The sequence below is a fragment of the Ptychodera flava genome, unplaced genomic scaffold (assembly GCF_041260155.1).
Source record: "Ptychodera flava strain L36383 unplaced genomic scaffold, AS_Pfla_20210202 Scaffold_77__1_contigs__length_564769_pilon, whole genome shotgun sequence".
Lineage (NCBI taxonomy): Eukaryota > Metazoa > Hemichordata > Enteropneusta > Ptychoderidae > Ptychodera > Ptychodera flava.
The window spans coordinates 472,412-492,189 of record NW_027248399.1 but is presented as its reverse complement, the minus strand read 5'-3'; the positions used below and the strand labels follow the sequence as shown (position 1 = coordinate 492,189).

Below are 19,778 nucleotides of genomic sequence, written 5' to 3'. Positions count from 1 at the left end.
CTTTGAGTAGAAAAGCAAGACCAGCAGACAAAGCCGCAGAATCACTGGATTGGGTATTGGTCCCTGGAGCATGAGTTTTGAAATGAATTTGCTGAAACATGAAAAGTGCAAATGTCAAGGCAGTGAGGAAGCAAAGCAAAAGGCGAGTGGAACAATGTAGATTATGAAGTACACACCATTCAGTGAAATGTGAAAGATGTGAGAGTATATTGCAGCATTAGCTTGAAAGAACTGAACTCTGAAATAGCATGAAGATAGAATGGTTTGGTAATCGTCTTTAGTATAGGATTCACCTTCTATACAATGCACTGCCCACACAGAGCAGAAATGCAATCAGTCTGTTTATCAGTAATCTTCCAACAATTTGGATTTTGTTCTTACTTGAAGTTCATATCAAGCAACAATGCAAAAAATGTTAAAACTCTTTCAGTAATGGATGTAAAGAAAATTAATAGGTATTTTATGAACGTCAGACACAAGGAATTCCCAACCATGAATGACAGTACTGATATTTGCAATGTAACAGTGTGTATCCTAATTTTTGTCAAAATGAAGCATTATCTAACATCAAACCAAAGATCCTATTTGCAGACAATGTCCATTCGAACATTTATCCAACATTGTAACAGGGACACATACATTTGCAGACTTTGTTCGGTCGTGTGTTTGTCCAAGCATTTCTAAACATTAAATAATGACTCATTTGCAGACGTTCTCATCTGGACATTTATCAACATCACACTGACACTCATGTACTTGCAAATCATGTCCATACCTGATAAACACTGAATTCATGCGGAGGATTGACATTTCCACATGAATGCACACAATTGACATATCCTTGTTCGTAAGTGACACAAATCAACTTAGGAAATGAGCTATTGCACTGATCAACATCATCATCATCATTGTCATCAGTTTCTCAGCAGACTGACAACTGCTTGTCAGCAAATTTAGCCATCAAATACAAGAGAAGGAAGGACTCAACCTTAAGAAGATACGGACAATCTTTTTTCTCAACATCACAAATCTATAAACAGAGGGCAACTTTGTCCAAGCATCTTTGCAAGTGATTTGGTAATCAGAGTATCGGGACGTCTTGCATAGAGTAAATAAACCCAGAGGATCTTCAAACTACTGATATGACACAACACAGCCATTCTTAGATAATTGCAATGCTATTTATTGTTACAATTTTTGGATTTATACAAGAAGTACATGCATATTGATAAATAAATAACATTATCAACATTTGAATCGTATCATATGGAGATCAAACTCCATCGTCTTTACAAATTTATTATTGAATGGAGTATAAATTAAACAGCTTTGTGAGTTGAGACGTTTCATAATTTTTCCGATAAAAAAGTTTAGAAAGCACATAGATGCAAAAATACAAGCTCAATATACATTATATGTTGCCATTTTTACAGAAAGCTTTTTGAAAAGCTAAAAGCCACACTATAAAATATGGTACTTTCTCAGTGCAGTTGATATCAACGTTACAAATGTATTTATTCATCACTTCAAAGCCAAACTGTAGGTTGTACAGATCAGAAACATTATTTCATTATTGTCATCTTTTAAAACTGCTACTATTCCAAGGTTTTCTGAGTGTTTCAATCAAAGATAGATCCTTATTTGTACTTACAAGTGTTTAATAAGTAATCTGGCCGAAACACAAAATACATCTCTCACAATACATCCCAATATTTTTTTTTCAAAATTTTAAATTCCCTCCTTCATTATCCATAAATACCGATAGTATACTCATGTATACCTTTTGACAAAACACTGACTGTACAAATATCCTTCTGAAATTTCATCTCCTTCCAAAATATGCAAATATCGGACAAGTTTTATCCGTTTGTATCTTTGAAGAGCAGTGCAATAGCTGATAAAGGTGAAGACGTCTGAATGCTGAGTAGAAATATATTGCCTTGAATTCTGAAAAACACATCGATTTGACTCTATCCCACCTATTTCCAGTATATTGGTACAATCCCATCACTAAATACAGTAGGACTATACCATTGTCAGGCATTTAGTCGAAAATCCTTTTCACTTTAAATTTGCTTGCATACACTTCTCTGAATGTACACATCATGACTTCAGTGCTCTGCCCGACAGAGATTGTAGCACGATACGTATCCCTGCATTAAGCATTTACATCGCTGTATCTTCAAGTGAAAGCTTTGCTTTGAAAGTTAGTGTGTTACTGAATATACGTCTCTTTGAAGACCATGGTTAAGTATTTTTATACTTTGAAGTTAAAAGCCCTTGAAATCATAGTAATATGAAAGCTAGGAGTTTGAAATACAATAAAGATGAATTAAAAACAAAGAAATGGCCACAGACTGTTTTAAGTACAGCTCCTACTGTCTCAGGTTCACCAAACCAGGAGTCAGTGAACTACTGGCTTCATATACAAAATATTATTAACATTTCTAGAATGTATTGCTTCAGCTCTGATTTCAAATTCAAGTCTAGATAGATAATGCAAAGTCATATAACTTCACTGGTCATGGTGGCCAGTGGTTTTGTCCTGAAATCTTTCAGCCATACAACAAGACAACAATGCTAGAATAATGCCACAGAAATGATGTCCTGAAGTTGTCAGATCTAGTGTTACAAATCAGAAATAAATGCTAAGTACATGTTACTTAATAATCGTTGGAGCAGTTGAGACATGGCGTTATGATGTTGGTATTAAAAAATCAAAATGAATAGCGCCCTCAGTGTCAGGGAGTCTATTGAAACCAAGTCCCTTTAATGACAATGGTAGTGGTTCATTCTAAAAACTACCTTATGAAATAATGAAACAACTCACATGAAAAATAGGCATACAGGTCTCAGAAAACTAGGACTTGACATGTTCAAAAATTGCACAACTTTTCACTGAAATGAAGCAAAATAATACAGAAATACTAGAGCACTGTACAAGTTAAGCAGATGAGCCTGTCAAATAACTGTGTGCCTCAATGCACAAAAGTGAACCGGGGAAATCAATGAATTTTTCGGTCTTATGATCCATCCATCTATTTGTTTTGTTGCAATTGAGTCAACCAACAGTCTCACTTATTTGGGAATACACACATCCGGTTTTTTATACCGCCAGTATAAAGCAAATCCATGGTCTAAGTACTATATGAGAAAATACACAGCACATTCAGTTCAACCCTTTCACTGAAAACTGTGGTATGTCCCCATTGATCTCATTATGGTGGTTGGACCAATTTACAAGGAAGTGGGGGTGTACAGACTCATGAATGCTGTATCATTTGAACTTGCAGCATCCTTGCGGCATCTACTGTACATAAGTTATTCTAGTGTGCATTTCATGTTAGCTAGTGTAACAGATTCACATTCAGTGCCATAATTTTTTCTTGATCGAGCTATTAATCTACAGTTCAATCAAAGTGGCCGTGCTACATTACACTTTCAAGAGGACCTGTTCTGTCCCAAACACAAGTCAAACAGTCAAAGCATCCTCGGACTCTCGTGTTCTGCAGAATTCATAGTAGTGGCATTCTGGTCAGCTTGTGTGAAATCATCACTTTCATTGATGTCAAAGTTGGTCTTGAAATGTTTTCCAGGTGTCTTGACATTACAAAAAGCACTTACCAATGTGCTCAGTGCAATCATAGACAGTACCGTAGAAGCTTCTACTGTCTATGTTGCAATATACTGCAGTGTAAGTCATAATCTATATTGATCAATGTGAGAGAATATTCAGATAGTGTTTTCAACTGAATATAAAACATGAATCTCTTCATAATAAGGCATCTCATAAACATTGCCTGAATCCATGGTTCACGGGCACTGCTGATCACACTTGTACAATCTACTTTTGATTTCAGACAAACAGCTGCCTGCTCTGCTGCCAATAACCCCATACCTTCAGACAACCATATACAGTATCTCCCTGTGTGATACACAACAACTGAACAGATACTGCTAAACTCTTTGAACTCAATGTGAGGTTAATTCCAGACACAACGTTACAAGTTGACGGGGTCAAGGGTGAAGGACTTGATGCAGAGATCCTAAAGCATATCAAACAGTCTGGACAATCTACATCTATCATAGACTGTCACAGACTTGAATAAATACATCAAAATAGAAAAATTTGTTCTAAAATGTATATATCCGATTTCTTGCAAGTCACGGAAAATAAATATCCTAATACCACCACTCACAGTACAGGGAAAATCCAATTTCTATTTCTGGTGGTGCATTATCAAATATTTCACAATACAAACGGCAATGGCTGGTGAATTGACATTGCAAAGACCTGACACAAAATTCTGGCTGTACAATTTGCATGCTTTTAGCTACCATGTGAGTCCACACCTACCCTCCACTGCTTGCCAGTGACACTGAAATACAGTGGCACTGCACACTCAAATATACAGTACAATGGCTACTTTGGAAGAATTCAGGCTTTCCAGAACAAACGGTTGTAAGCCAGCTTGTACTGCTGATTCCCAATGACCGAGTATAACATACATCAAAAAGTCTTCCTATCCTGCTAAAACCATGTTTTTTGTAAGTCTGTAATATTTGCCATTCAATACTCATCAAAAAAATACCCTCAGTTTAGTCTTTTGCTTGACCAATAAATATTTGTGTACACTTCAAAACCAATGAAGTGAGTCATAAAAATTTTCAATAGTATTATTTGCTTAGGATTTCCAAAAGAAGTCTTTTTTTTAAATCTATCTACATCTCAAAATTTAGTGTTTACAATAAAAGTTCGAAAATATTCAGAGCTGTATCAACTGTCAAGTAATGCGGCTCACATAAATTAAAATATGTACATGAAGACTTTTACTCTATTTTACTTCGTCCTTGACTTTGCTTCTTGTTGCCCATGAAAACCTGGTTTTATAAAAAGCCTTAAAACCCTGAACATCACAGTCTTGTACAAAGGATAGTATTAATTTTGATCATTCTCAGCCTAAAACATTTTCAACCATGCTCATGAATGTCACGTTACTTTCTAGAAATTTCTGGATTATAGAACTGAAGTCGTTTAATTCATACACACATTTATAGTTATTTGAAATTCAACCTGGCTTCTGACAAAATTTTCAGAATTTTTCAATGCAACGATGCCAAGTAAATACGCAGATGTGCGAATTAGGGCAGATTAAGGGGTGGTATGCCACTGTTAAATGTTGATGAATGGAAGGGTGTACTTAGAGTGCTGTTGAGACCAAGTCTCATACTGGGTCTGTCTTCAGCGCCGTGGCTTGGTCCCAGTAGATTGTTGATACTCATGGCACTGTTGGAGAATGGTTGGCCAGCTGGAGGTGGCGGCGGCGGCGGTGGTTTGTTGCCCATGTTGTGCAAGGAGGTCACTCCGGGGTCAAGGTTGATGGTCGGATTGCCGTGTACAGGAAGGCGTAATGATGAAATGTTCATGCCGATGTTTTCAGTCTGAGAACTCGTTCCGGCACCGGTAATCTCAGGAAAGATATTGCTAACATTAAAATTCGAAACATGAGGTGTTACAGTGACATTTGAAGTGATAGGGGGCGCTATTCCGGATGATGTCTTTCCAATGTTGAATCCAGGCTGGTGCTCCTGGAATACCGGAAAATTTGGCTGGAAATTCATCCCTATGCCAGACGGTCTGGATGGTGTAAACATTGGATTGAAAGGAGCGCTGATTTCAGCATCTCTACCAATGTTTGGCTTTGGTGGTTGGGGTGGACTAGTCAAGATATGATTTGGTAAAGGTGGTGGGAAATACGTAGGCATATCCGGTCCACTGAGATGCCTTGGAGGTGAAAAACTTGGCAAGAAGTTTCCGGTATTGTCCATTGAAGTAGCACTCGTAGTTGGCTGACTGCCGCTTATGTTATAGCTGCTATGTTGGGGAGTATTTCCAAACCCTAGGAACGGTGCATTGTTCAAATCAGGTCCGATATTGGGGTTTGTGTTTCTCTGAGGAAACGCTGGCCATACAGCGGTATCTAACCCAACCGGCTGTGTAGTCCGGCTTTCTGAGTCAATATGATTACCTCTAAGCTGCCGACCAATGCTCTGTGGCTGAGACGCCGGTGAAGTTCTGGGTGCATTTGATGAATTCCTGGACATATCTGAGGAATGACTTCTATATTCCTGTCTGACACTTTGTTGGCTTCCTTGAGATCTATTTGATGCCGTGGTCATTCTTTTGGACCCTTTGTTCTGCTGGCTATCACTAGGATGCTGTCTCTTCTGGGCCTGTGATTTACTCTGTCTGCCGCTAGGTTGCTGGTTTTGGTTGGACACACTGGTATTGCTGCCACTCTGCTGTAGACTGGCACCACTGCCATCTAGAGGACTTCTCTGGCTGAAGTGAAGGTTTGGGTTGAACTGTGACATAGACATGGAACTCTGAGAAGAACTTGGTGAGTACTGTCCCTGCTGTGGAGTTCTCTGATACTGACTGTGAGGTACCTTGTCTTGGTTTCTAGCCATAGGTTCCCGGTTACTGTTGTTTCTTTGCTGTCTCTGGTTGGTGCTTTCTCTTTGTTTGTCAGCCTGACTCACCTGGCTCTGCATTGATTGCATGGTCTGGGGTTGTTGTGGTGGTTGGTGAGTTGCCACTGTGTGCGCTGTCTGTTGCTGTGGTATGTGTTGCTGCTGTGGTCTTTGGTGAGTGAGATGCTGCCGCTGTTGTTGTGCTGTCTGTTGCTGTGTCTGTTGTTGTTGCTGTTGTCTTTGTTGCTGGTGTTGTCTTTGTTGTTGTTGATGATGTTGCTGTTGTCTTTGCTGTTGTTGTTGTTGTTGTTGTTGTTGATGTTGTCGCTGTGCTGGAGGATGCTGCTGTTGGTGCTGAACGGATTGTTGTTGCTGCGATGGTTGCGGTTGTTTCTGCTGCTTGTTACTGTGTTGATCTCTTTGTTGTTGGGGTGACGGCCTCTGCGCAGCAACAGGCCTTGAACTTTGACCCCCGCTGACACTTGTATGAACTTCAGAAACACATGGCAGTGGAGAATTTTCAAACTGCTGTGGACGAACCTGTCTTTGTTGCTGGTGTTGTTGCTGCTGCTGATGTTGCTGGTGTTGTTGCTGGTGTTGATGGTGTTGCTGTATGTGTTGCTGTTGTTCTTTGCCGCGAATCATGCCTGGTTGATTGATATAGTTTGTAAATGGCACAGATCCCGTATTACTCTGACCGCCATGAATTTGACCCGGCAATGTGTCAATCTGCGAAGCGTCTGGCGTTCTCATTGTGGAGGGATCGTCAGTAGAAAATGGAGTCTGCAGTTGCACCTGTGATCGTCCATGCATGTGCTGTGGGGGCGGCTTCCATAGACTGTGTTGACCGGCTGAAGTTGACAGGTAAAACGGAGAAGCAGTGGTCTCTTGGTTGGAGTTACTTGCCATGCTGTGGGGAGCTGAGGCCGCCGGGACAGAGGATGGAACAGCAAAGTTGAAGTTTGTGCTTGAAGAGTAGGATTGTACTGGTGGTTTATGGCTCCAATGGGGTGAGGAGTGTGGCACATGTGACGGCGGGGAAGTCACTGTGGGTTCCTTTGATGTTGAACTTGATGCTGTTGGTGTTACAGCAGCACTTGCAGCAGAGAACTGACTAGGTGACGACTCTGTCAAGGCAGTGGTTGGAGGTCTGCTTGCAACGGTACTCTGACTCAAACTCTGGACGCTGTACGAGGTGTTGCTGTTCTTCTTTCGTGATCGCTGTCCTTTAGCAGTTTCCTGTGAGTGTGTGGTCTGAGGCTCTGATGTATTTCTTTGCGTTGAGGGCACAGTGGATGCAGCTGAAAACTGACTGGACACACCTTGCGACGTTGCAGGTTGTGTTGCTTGTGGCTTTGTTCCTGTGTGGTGTTGTGCTGTTGTTCCGCTAGCTTGTCGACTGTGTGTTACAGCACCCTGCGAAGCACGAGTGGACACAGTGGCAGTGGTTGCAGCAACACGTGGCAGTTGATGTGACACTGGCTGGCCTCGCTGGCTGGCAGCTGCTGCCATGGGTTGGTTGGTCATTACAGGCAATGAGCGAGATAGAGCAACCGAGGTAGATTCGGTCACTGAGAACAGAGGTGGTGCTACATTCAAATGGGAGGGTTGGGAGACTGCATGCCTCTGGGAAACAGTGCCCGGTGACGGTATAGTGGTACTCTTTGGTGATGGTTGCCTCATTAATGCTTGAGATGACTGGTTCAAAGGATTAGATGGCACGTACTGGGTAGGAGCACACGCTGGCTGTCTGCTGACCAGCACTGGGGACAGCTGACCAGCTGAAACCACTGCATTTGGTGTCAAGCTTCCAGAAGTTATAGTTGCTGTTGATAATGATGATGAAGATGACAGTGATGATGTCCTATGGAGCTGGTTGGCAGCATCACTGCCTGGACGATGGAATATCTGTGGAAACGGCAATACAGGGGTCTGTGCTGCTGATTTTGATACCATAGCATTTTGCTGCGACTGACTAGCTGTGTATATCGGAGTGACTGCACTTTCTGTTGTATACATTGAATGCGTGGTTCTGGTGTCCCCTGCTCTGGAATGTGTTGCATAGACATTTAAATGAGCAAGGCTTTGTTGATTTCTCGGGGGAACATTGGTATTGTTAGAAGTAGGGGAGGGGATCCCAACACCTGGGAGCTGGTGACTTGTCTGATGTGTGTGAACTTGACTTGAAACAGCACTTGACTCAAAACTTGGACTGTTCGACGGCACAGTTGTGTTACTGGAAGGACTTGGGTTGGATACTGACGGCACGGCGAATGTTGCGGCTGGGGATGAGTGCCTGGTTTGAGGCTGACTGTACACGGAAGTCTGGATATTGGACGCCGATGATACAGCACTCTGATTGCTGGCTAAGTAATTGGACTGCATTGGAGAAGATGATTGTAACGAGGCAGACGCTGCAACGGAAGTACCTTGATGTGTGTAAAGGGTCACGTCAGATACTGCACCTTGCTTCTGCACTGAAGATCCATCCCTGACAGACGCCGTGGACATGGAACCAGTATCTTCAGTGGAACGCACTGCAGCAACATTTGACAGGGGACCAACACTGGTCAGTGTGCTAGTACTCATTTGCACAGACTGCGATGAAATGCTTGCAATCTGAGTCGTTGGTGGTACCTCGTTTATTGTATCGGAGGCACTTGAAGACAGGCTGTTATTTGCAATACTATCTGATGACTTGGTAGCATTTGTCTCATCTGGCATATGTACAATAGAGTCTCTCATATCCGCCAAAGCTTTCAAAGAGCTCTCAGTATCTCCAGTGTCAATGGTCAATGGAGCATCGTCCTCAAGGTCATCTTCTGGTAGAATACCAGCAGCAAGGAGGCTGTTGGCCAATATTGAACTCCCACTGACACTTATACCCGAAGATGAACTTTGACCTCCGCCATCCGCTGAAGACCCGAGATCAGTTTTCTCGCTTTCTGTCGATGTTTGTGTTTTTGTTGCATTGTCTGTAGCTTGGACATTGTCAGGATCTGAAATAGCTGTTCCCTGATCAGCTGCTGGCTTGGTTTTGGAAGACTGGTTGAGGCTTTGAGACGAGTACGTGACTGACGTCTGGGTTGTCAGTGCTGCCGTGGTAGCTGGCACTGTCTGCCCTGTCAACACAGCGCCACCTGTCGATGCCACTGATGTGGCAGTGACACTCGGTGTCATTATAATCTGTTGTGCTGTTGACGCTGTCACTGTTTTCTTCTTTTGAGGTCTTGACCGCCTCCTCTTTGGTTTAGCCGGCGCCGTTACTTGAGCTATTGCTGTTGAAGGGTATATGAGTGGCAGAGTTGATTTCGGTGCGGAGCAGGACACTGCCGGGGCTGGAAGAACTCTTGTCGCTACAGATGCCTGGGCTCCACTGCTGTTGACTTTTAGAGGTGACACATTCAGTGGTGGGGAACAGTCCGGAACCACACTAGATGCAAAGATGGACTCTGCTGCCCTGGCTAGGATGTCTTTGGGTGAGCTGGTATGTTGAGCGGCAGCAGCTATCGTTGCCGTGATGGACGGTGCTGCAGCAGCGGAGGAACATACTGTGGTGGAGACATGCAGTTGTTGAGTGTTGACAGCCTGTGAGTTGAGTTGCTGCACTTTGCTAGCGACTGTGCTTGCAGCTGTTGACATATGAATCGTTGAGATGATCTGGCCATTTGATGTTTGGCTAGACACTGCTGGTATCAGGCTCTGAGCTTGTGATGCCTGGACTGCTGGGATAGCTTGGCTGGTTGGCGCTTGACTTAAGGGCGCTGCTACCAGGGTGTGAGGCTGAGAGACTTGGATGTGATTACTGAATGTCTGCGGACTGTTTGCCAGAATGAGCTGCCCGTTGGAGTTGATGAGAACTTGTTTGGGTTGCTGAGGGACCGCTGTTGGAGGGTTGACTACTTGCAGTACTCTATTCTGAGTGACAATGTACTGAGGGGTTTGGTTTCCAGATTGAAGTACCTGGCCTGGGTTGGGTGCCTGCGAGGCCACGGCTGGTGACACTTGCCCCGGCAGCACTGTCTGAATGATCTGTGTGTGTCCCGGTTGGATTCCGTGATTAGCAACCTGCATGGGAATAGAGTTATTGACCAGAGGAACCGTGACAGGACCGTGCGGGGTCATGACCTGGACAGCGCTCTGAGCAAACGGGTTTTGCACCATCAGCTGGGTTCCCTGGTTGGGTTGCTGTAACACAACCAGGCTCTGATTGGTGGCTTGGGCCACCTTGGTCTGCATTTGACTGACAGCTTGAGTTGTGAGACAGGTCGGTTGGCTTGGCACAGTCACTGATGACGCCCCAGCAGGGACATGTACACTGGCTGTCGGCTGTGGAGTTGACGCAATATGTCTACTGTTACTGTCACCAGACTTCTTTGAAGATTTTGACTTTGGTTTTGAACTTTTCTTGGTACTTGGATTCTGGTTTTTCTGTCCACTGTTCAGCAATTTCACACAGTCTGTGGAACTCCTCCTGACATCCCGTTGATTTGGTATTGCTGAAGTGACCACGCCTGATGTTTGATTCGATGTTGACATGATTGGTGTTGTCAGATTTATACTCTGAGTGACAGTAGTGACAGCAACTTGATTGGCCGGTTGCATGACAGTCATGCCCTGGTTATTTTGCTGGATCAATGCAATGCCCTGATTGGCTGGTGGCAACGGCAACACTCTGATTGGCTTGTTGTACCATGGGCATGACATACGTGGCGACTTGATTCTGACCTGGATGCTGCTGTAAGATGACCTGTCCACCACCACCCTGGGAAGAATCACGTTTTGTCCAGGTGCGGACATCAGTGATGGGTTGTAACTGACAACATTTGACAGTGGATTAGATGCAGCAACTTGTAATCCAGGTGTCCCACCAAGCATCTGTACAGGAGCAATGTAATTACAAACTTGATTCTGATTGGACACAGCAACCTGCACTGGGTTCTGCACTACTTCCCCTGGTTTTCTCGTCAGGGTTGCTGCTGGCACAGGCTGAGTCGCGCTGGCTCCAACAACCATATTTTGATTTACTGTTTGCACTGTCTGCAGTCCAGTCACTGCCTGTGATGACATCACAGAGACAACACCTTGAGTCTGCGCTACAGCCATGTCTGCGCTTTCTTGACTGGTGAACACCTTATCGCCATTCTCCAATGGGTTGTCACCTTGCTCACTCTCAGTGCTGTCATTGGACGCTGGTGACTGAGCCGCCTCCTGATTGGCAGCTTCAGCACTGCCTGGTCCTTGGTTCGATGACGTCACTTCCTGTGTGCCTTCATCCATGCTCTCATTGGCTGTCGCTCTGCTCTCATCCAAGGGGTCAGTGAACAGCTGTGGCACTCCCTCTGCGCTGACTTTGACATTGCGTAACACTTTGCTGAAATGCTGGTTCTCTTTCCGAAGTCTCTCATTCTCTGCTTTCAGTGAATTGATCTCTTTGGCTGTGGACAAACACATAGAGAAAATATTCTAGTAAACACACTGTATGTCTTCTAGCATTGTAAGGTTGAAATAACATACACTTGAACATGAGAAATTGCAAATATCAAATGTTGTTTCCCTCTGTTTGCCAGCTGTGTTCATATTATTCATATCCACAAGACCTTGATGATGATGTGCGTCTACTAAGACACATTAGACTGTAATGTATGAATTTTAAGAAAATGTTTTGTGTCACTGCACCTCCGAACACATACACAGACAATGTTCCTGCATTAAAAGATTCACTAGTGGCATTTCTGTTACATGTACATCATGGTACCATGGGTGTTATGAACTTTGTCAAATACCATGGTATGTGATGTGATTGGCTATTACAGCAAATCCATTTTTTGTATTGATAACATTTCAATGCAATACAATACATGACAATACACAACGTAAATCTAACATCTAGGTTATGACCGAGTAATCATTATCATGTGTTTAACTTTACAACTGCAAATTGAAATTGCTTTGAGGAATTAAAACGATGTGACTAAAATGTAGTTTTACACTATGGTCTCCCTGTAGCACACTGAATATCCAGCAAGTTTTTTTACTGATCAAATGGCTTGCAATATTAGCCATATTCTGTGATGACGTTTAATCATTTCATTATTTCTTTATTAATTACCTTGTCCATCGGTTGCACCTTCAAGCAATAAATTATCATATTTTTGTTGAAGTTCCACTATGTAGTCTGCAGCATGCTCTAGAATCTGATTCTTCCCCTGAAAAAAAAACACAGAGTGGGAAAGATGAGTTATAAACAAGATATGTTGAACCACATCTCAGTTAAACTCAATTTAGTAAATATTATGATAAAAGCTACAGCAGTATTTCAGGGAAGAGTAATCAATGAAGGTTGACCACTTCATGTACCGGTAGATGCAACAATATCTCTGACAGGTAAGATGTGATTATGTCACCAAACGTCACTGAAATACACTAAATTGCTTGAATATCATTCCTACAAACAGAGACTAATTTCTCACTGGGAGACCAGACAGGAATGTCTGGCCAGCTTGTTATATATATGCTGTAAATTGTAATAGTAACTCCATCATAGATTTCCATGAACAGTTGCACACGTTGTTCAATTGCATTATGCAAAGGAAAGCAAAGATGATTGTTTACATTCTCATACATTTGTCAAAAGAATCTTGTTTGACTGAAATTTGGAATACGCATGATATTTTGTATGGTCTTGAAATACAATAAACCATTCCAGTGTTCTCCCCAGAGCTATTATACAGTGGTGGCCGCCACTCTATAATTTTTGGTAAACAATAGAAAGTCATTACCATAACAGTTGCATTTATTGTTATGCAAATTAGTCGCCACTCTATCAGAAAATCCTGGGGAGATCACTGCTTCTGTTATACACTTTGTGGGAACACTTGTCTTTTTGTTTCTGAGTATGAACTCTGACCCAATCCTTACACATATCAGACAACTCACACCAAAATCATGTCGAACTTTCAAAGTCGAATAATGTGAAAAAGGCAAAATACTCCAAAATGTCACCCTTTAATTTGATTGCTATGTTATCAGTCACTCTCATTGACTATCGTGATTTACATCAAAGTGCAGCACGGTTGCAAACTTCAAAACAGTCCAAACAATGGATGCAATGGTCTCATAATAACAGCGCCAAACCAACAAAGCTTAATCCGCTATGGGGCAACTAAATGCTGCAGTGCATCATGGGTAATTAGAATACCAGTACCTTACATGTGAATGGCCACATAGAAGATCACATATTTCAAGAAGCTTCCACAAGAATTGTAGAAAGAATGTTAGTGACATCATACAGTTTCACGATGCCTTCTATCCTGGTAGGGGCTGAAGCCAACTGAATTGCACAATAAGATGACAGCATTTGTGGTTCAGTAGACATGCATGTGAAATTCTTTTGTATTGTTGCTGGCTCCTACAACAAGTGCAAGTGATCTGCCATGTGCAAATAGCCTAGGCATCAGGACCAGTCCCACATTTACAAACTTAATTTTGTAATTGGTGTTGGTAAATGTCAAGGCAGCTGAAAAATTACACAATATTGTTAAAGAATGAGAGTGATATGACAATGACAATAATGATGTACGGCTGTTTCAATGAAAGCCCTTGGAAATTCCATACGTATGTAATCAGTAGAATACCAAGCCATACGGTGACTCATACATGAATATTTGTGTTAAATGAGATGAGGTCAATGACATCAGTCAGCAATGCCTTACATGTACAATATACCAGTGTTGCAGACAGGAATTTTAAACCCGGAGACACTGTGTCCCTCTACCGTTTATTTTTTGGGACATTTTGCACATTTTGGGGAGAACCTGCATTATTCATCAATCAAATTCTGCATGTTTTTATAACAAATTAGCTTCACAAAACAAAATTCCAGCTACCAGGACCATGTCGCTTTGTCTGAATGTATTGTAGCAGTATACTGTGTCTGCCTCCAATCAGAGCTCAGTCGGACTACAAACAAGTTGATATTTATATAATCTAGTGCAGTGTTTTAATTACTTTTAATCACTGTTCCAAAGTATGTAAATATAAGCCTCAAAATAATCATGCAAAACAAAGGTCATCATCAGCAATAGATATTACTTGCAGACTACACACACTGAACACAGTCGACTCAAAGTTGCGCACAAGGTGACCCAGTACACCAGAATGCAGGGCAATGGGTTCTGGTTTGGGGACATTGTCGCAAGGGCCCGTCATGGCTTATACAATATTTACAAAAATGTGGATTCGTGTATACCGGTAATCATTCTACAGGTATATGCATTTAGGAATTTTCATCTTTCAGTCATTTATTTGCAAATAAATGAGAAAATATAAAATGATCAATATTCGTATTTTGAACAAAAAATATTAAATTTAGAAAAATGATCACTCAGTTCTTGAAAATTTCATGTGTGCAAAAAATATATATACAGGTAATAAAATTTCACTCATAAGCCGTCATTCAACATTGTACCAGATTAGAATGCATGTAAATCATTGCAAGCTGACATCACTGACCACACCTCTCTTGATTGGCTATACAATCTGCTACAGTGCTTGCTATTGGCTGATTTGATGCCCTGTAGCCAATAGTCTTCACTGTAGTGTTTGTTTCACTGACCTGCACTTTATTGGTATCCAAAGTTGGGATTAATGAGCCAATCCGCATTATTCCAGTATTTATCTTGTTCTTCCGCCGTCTTTCCACCGCATTGTGAACACTCCGTTGCCTTTCCCTGTTTTCACTGTACAAATTGAAATACAGAATACCAGTATAAGTTATAAGTTATGCTCTAAGCACACACTTTGATAGATGTGATTTAAAACTAAACCACTTCATGTGAAGTTGTTTAATACTCTCAGGCCAGACTTTCCTGTACATAACATACCTGCATTTCATATATCTGGGTTCAGGTCTGAGAGGGTTAAAATCAACACAAAATCAAGGTATTTGCAAACTTGCTTGTCACACACATTATTTGGTCATAATTTTAAAATCCAACATATTCATGTCATGTACATATTGGCAAGGTACAAGTAAGTCAATGAAAATAATGTCTATGGAAATTGCTCACTAGAATCACACCTGAATCTGATTTGAAACATTTTGTGGCGAAGGTGAAAGCATAATTTGATGCAGCAGTGCATAACCCTGTAGATCAAAGATCATGTAACCATGACGATTAACAAGCAACATGTGTGTTGTACTACTAACAAAGATATATACAACATTAGATATTGTGTGTTGCTTACATTTCCGTTCACATATTTTATAATTATAACAGTGGCTGTGATTGGTCTGCACAGTTCACAGCTTGGTTCGAGAGAACCTTAAGACATTGTCACGTTACCTTGAGCGTTCATGCAGGATTTGCTCTGTAGCAAGACTATGCTACCCCGACCTAACCAAGCCATGCAGACCAAACGATGGTCAGTCAAATATACTACATAAAAATGAACATGGAACAGTCAAGTAATGATACAAGCTATACATAATGGGCCAGTAGCTGATTTTTTTCACTATTTGCGTCAATAGTATTTACAGTTTCTCGTTTACTCAAGTTGAAAACCCAACTATCTAGCTTTGTAGACACTGTGTCTATGCATGCAAAAAATGCACTCTTATTGTTCAAATTTAAATTCTAGTCCAGACGAGAATTTACATTATCAACAACACTGCAGTTTAAACATATACAGACTTATAGCTGACAAGATGAATACTGTGTATCTCGACATGTTTCTGGGAGTGGAACAAGTTACCGTAGTTGACAGTAAGAACATATCATCAACAGTTACATCCACTGACCCTGGAACTGGTCACAACCGACATAGTAATGAGAAAAGAACATAATAAGAAACAAGTTTCTGAAATACAGTAGGGCCTACACATGAAAATTACAAAATTTGCAACAGTTATTGTGGCAAAAAGTAACCCTGAATAGTAAAAGATGAGACTTACTCGACAACTTCTTCCGGCGGATAGAGATAGTTTGCCAGTCTGACAGCATTCATTACAGAACTCTCAGCATTCTCTGTATTGCTGCCGTTGTCTGATCCTGACAAAATAATAACACAAATCAACGGATGACTGACAGTCTTTACCAACTTATCAATGTGTCTTTATTTGAACTGCTCTTGACTTACCAGCATCTTATCTGCATTGACTTTCAGACGGCTGTTAATTTCCTGCCTTCATCCTTTACAATACCTTGACGCGCTGATGATGAGCATTTGTGTACTCAATAATATTACTCTTAAATACACGATTAGCAATGCAAATACCTACATGTACTTGCCGAGAAAAGAAGTCCAGCATAGAAATATTTATTCTGGAAGTGAAAATATACCGGTACTGTTTCCATTTTCATGTTTTTAGATCTTCGATTCTTTTAATCACCTGTAGTATTTTAGTTACAAAGAAGCCCTAATATTATTTAGGGTCCATCTCACTTATTGTACTGGTGAGACAATAGGTAACATTATTTAAATGTATGTTATCAGATTGATCACTTTTAAGCTCAAAAGTTTCAATGAGGTCAAACTGTGTTGTGGGTTTACTCACTGAGGCTGGGTTTGTTTCATCAATCATCTGTGTTAATAATGATCCTGATATCCTGCATCGCAACAGTTTCAGGAATAGATGCAAAGAATTACCTTGCTCAACTCAGGCAAATTATGTCCCACTAGCTGATGCAAAACTTTCAGTAAAAAGCACACCTTGTTTTGTGTTTGTTTCAAAGGTTACGCCTTGTTCAAACAGAAATCATTTCCTTCAATTGGAGACGTCACAATCGATGCATTTAACATATATGTTGCATTTTAACAAAAACTTGAACATGTGAAAGCCCCTGAAAACATAATTGTAAACATAATAACTGACTAAAACTGCAATGCAAATATGCCAAGTACATGTAGATAATTAAGTTTGGCTCAATACTGCTGTTTTCTAATTAGGCAAATGATAGAGGATATTACAGGTTAAAGTGGAGGGACCTGGTTCTACTCTGATCCTGAGGGATTTCTGATGCTAAATTATCTTTGGAGACAAAGTACAGGCAATATTGAGCGGCTTTTCTTCTCTGACAAGTTTCAAAATCACATGCAACTTTGAAATCGTTTAGAATTAATTACTCATATCGATGAAGATGCATTACCTGTAAATGAAACTAGCAGGTGAATCGATTACTCTGTACAAAACGAGTGATGGAGAAAATCAACTTGGTAAATGTTACAAGGGTTGGTAAAACTTCTCCGGTCTCTAACTTGATTGGGAAAGTGGTTCTGACGGCCTGTTGCAATGCTCCCTCCAGCGCTACACAGATTTGGAGCCTATGCACTGGTGCAGTTGCCATAGACAACAGGTAAATACTAGAAGCAGTATTTCTGATTCATCAAACTTCAAGTTTTATCAAACTATTCCATTCGATATACATCATACATGTCATTATCACTCTGATTTTTGGTGGTTTCAGGACAGGAAGCCCTACTGGATTGCAGATGGTAGACATCTACCGATTGCGGTAAATTCAACATAAAAATGACCTTATCTGCAATTTGCGTTATAAAAACTGCATCCCTGTTCGTCATGACTGTCCAGATAATTTTAGCAATAGCGTCTCCATTGTTTGAATTGCTACTTCAGTGAACTATAGGGTTTGGGTCGTTGCAAATGATCCTGTTGGAGACTTTGCTCAATAACGATTCATTGGTAACTCGTGCATTTTACATTTCCACTGTCAACTCTCTTGCCCCTCTCAAGTTCCTGGATTTATAACTGACCTTGACCTACAGGCTACAGACTGATAAAGATTTGACGGACTCTTGAGAACACCGGGCAGTATATGTTCTCTGGCAAGACGCGACACAGAAAGCTGAGAGCGGAAGGGAGCAATTCTTGTTTTATGTTGCTTACCATCTTCCGTGAAACAAATACAACATCACTACTGTACGATCAGACACGTCAACCGTGCTGTGCACTGGACATGCCATGCATGTTCGTCCAAGTTAAAATCACGATAGACCGTCCAAACTCAGCTGTCATTTTCGGATTTCCCTTTTCGAAACACTCTTTATCGGATTTTAGTAACAAGACCTCAAGTTATGGTTTCATAATGATCAAAGTGTGGCGAACTGTCACGTCTGGCATTCTCTTAACCCGTATAGCCTGCCTATTATACTCCTAACTTACCGTCTTTGTGCTGATGCCTTGTCTGGTTGCAATCGGCAATCCTTGTCGGTTTATTGCTTCCGTTTTGTCCGGTGACATCTCTGGACGTTTCTCCCTCGACATTCATACCCGGAGATTGGTGAACAGATTTTCCATGATCCATTGTGATCTTGAAAAGGTACTGGAGCTCACTGTCGATCAGTTCCGTCCATAACTTAGTGCAAAAACTGATAAGTTCACAAGTGTTTCTTTTCTTCAACGCTCATTGCACAGCCGCCATTTTGTTTGTCAAGTTTGACGTCTGGCCTATAGAGGGCGCTAGACTTGACCAGCAACGCATCTTGAAAAAGCCTGTACAGCAGTGTGTGGTCGGTAGGGCTTCTTTTACCGCACTTCTGCGCACTGACTTCTCACACAGTTTGTGGTCCGTATACAATTAGAAGGCAAACACTGTGGTTCAAGAAAACGACTAAAGGGGGCCGCAGCTTTGTTTTCCTTTTCTTCTGTTTCTTTAACTTCTAAGTTCCCAGACAAACAATTGATCCATATTTTATAAAGCATATTAAAGCTTTAAGTTAATATTCCACTTCAGTTTTCCACGTTCTGCAAGGCGTAAACTGGGTGAGCCTTGTCCAACACAAAACAAATTATTATGTACTGTACAATAGTATTTTCAGTATTACAATGCCACAAAACAAATGGCAAATATGTTATAATACCATGCACCACAAACCAAGTCATTTCGAGGTAATGTTTTCACTGTAACTATACCATGCTTATTGGCATTTAGAATTAAATAAAAAATTGGAGAAGGGAAAGAAAGAAAGCTGTATTCATCTGGGCTGACCCACTGCGATTTTAGGTCAAATTTTCTCTTCCCTAACCTATATCCATCGGCAACCACCATGCACTCTCCCCTTTAACAACTTTACTCTCACCATTGGTAACAAATTCTATTCCCCTTCTGATCAAATAAGCAAATATAAAAAAGCACCACTCACTTATAAAATCAAAAAACGTGAAATGCCAGCCCACCAAGAAATCTCTTTAACACATTTCTATTTTCTCCTCACACTATTTTTATGTAATTTTTTTATAACTCATGTTTTGCTCGCAGGTCTAACAATTGACCAAATACAAC

General features: G+C 41.2%; 1 protein-coding gene across 1 annotated transcript; it reads right to left on the bottom strand.

Moving 5' to 3' along the window:
• Window positions 1-4,993: 4,993 nt before the first annotated feature.
• On the bottom strand, window positions 4,994-18,926 carry LOC139128901 (streptococcal hemagglutinin-like). The gene is made up of 5 exons (XM_070694602.1): window positions 18,659-18,926; window positions 16,430-16,526; window positions 15,092-15,215; window positions 12,587-12,683; window positions 4,994-11,912 (listed from the first exon to the last, which is right to left on the bottom strand). The coding sequence occupies exons 1-5, from the start codon at window positions 18,798-18,800 to the stop codon at window positions 5,143-5,145; spliced, it is 7,230 nt and encodes a 2,409-aa protein (XP_070550703.1). The 5' UTR covers window positions 18,801-18,926; the 3' UTR covers window positions 4,994-5,142.
• Window positions 18,927-19,778: the final 852 nt, after the last annotated feature.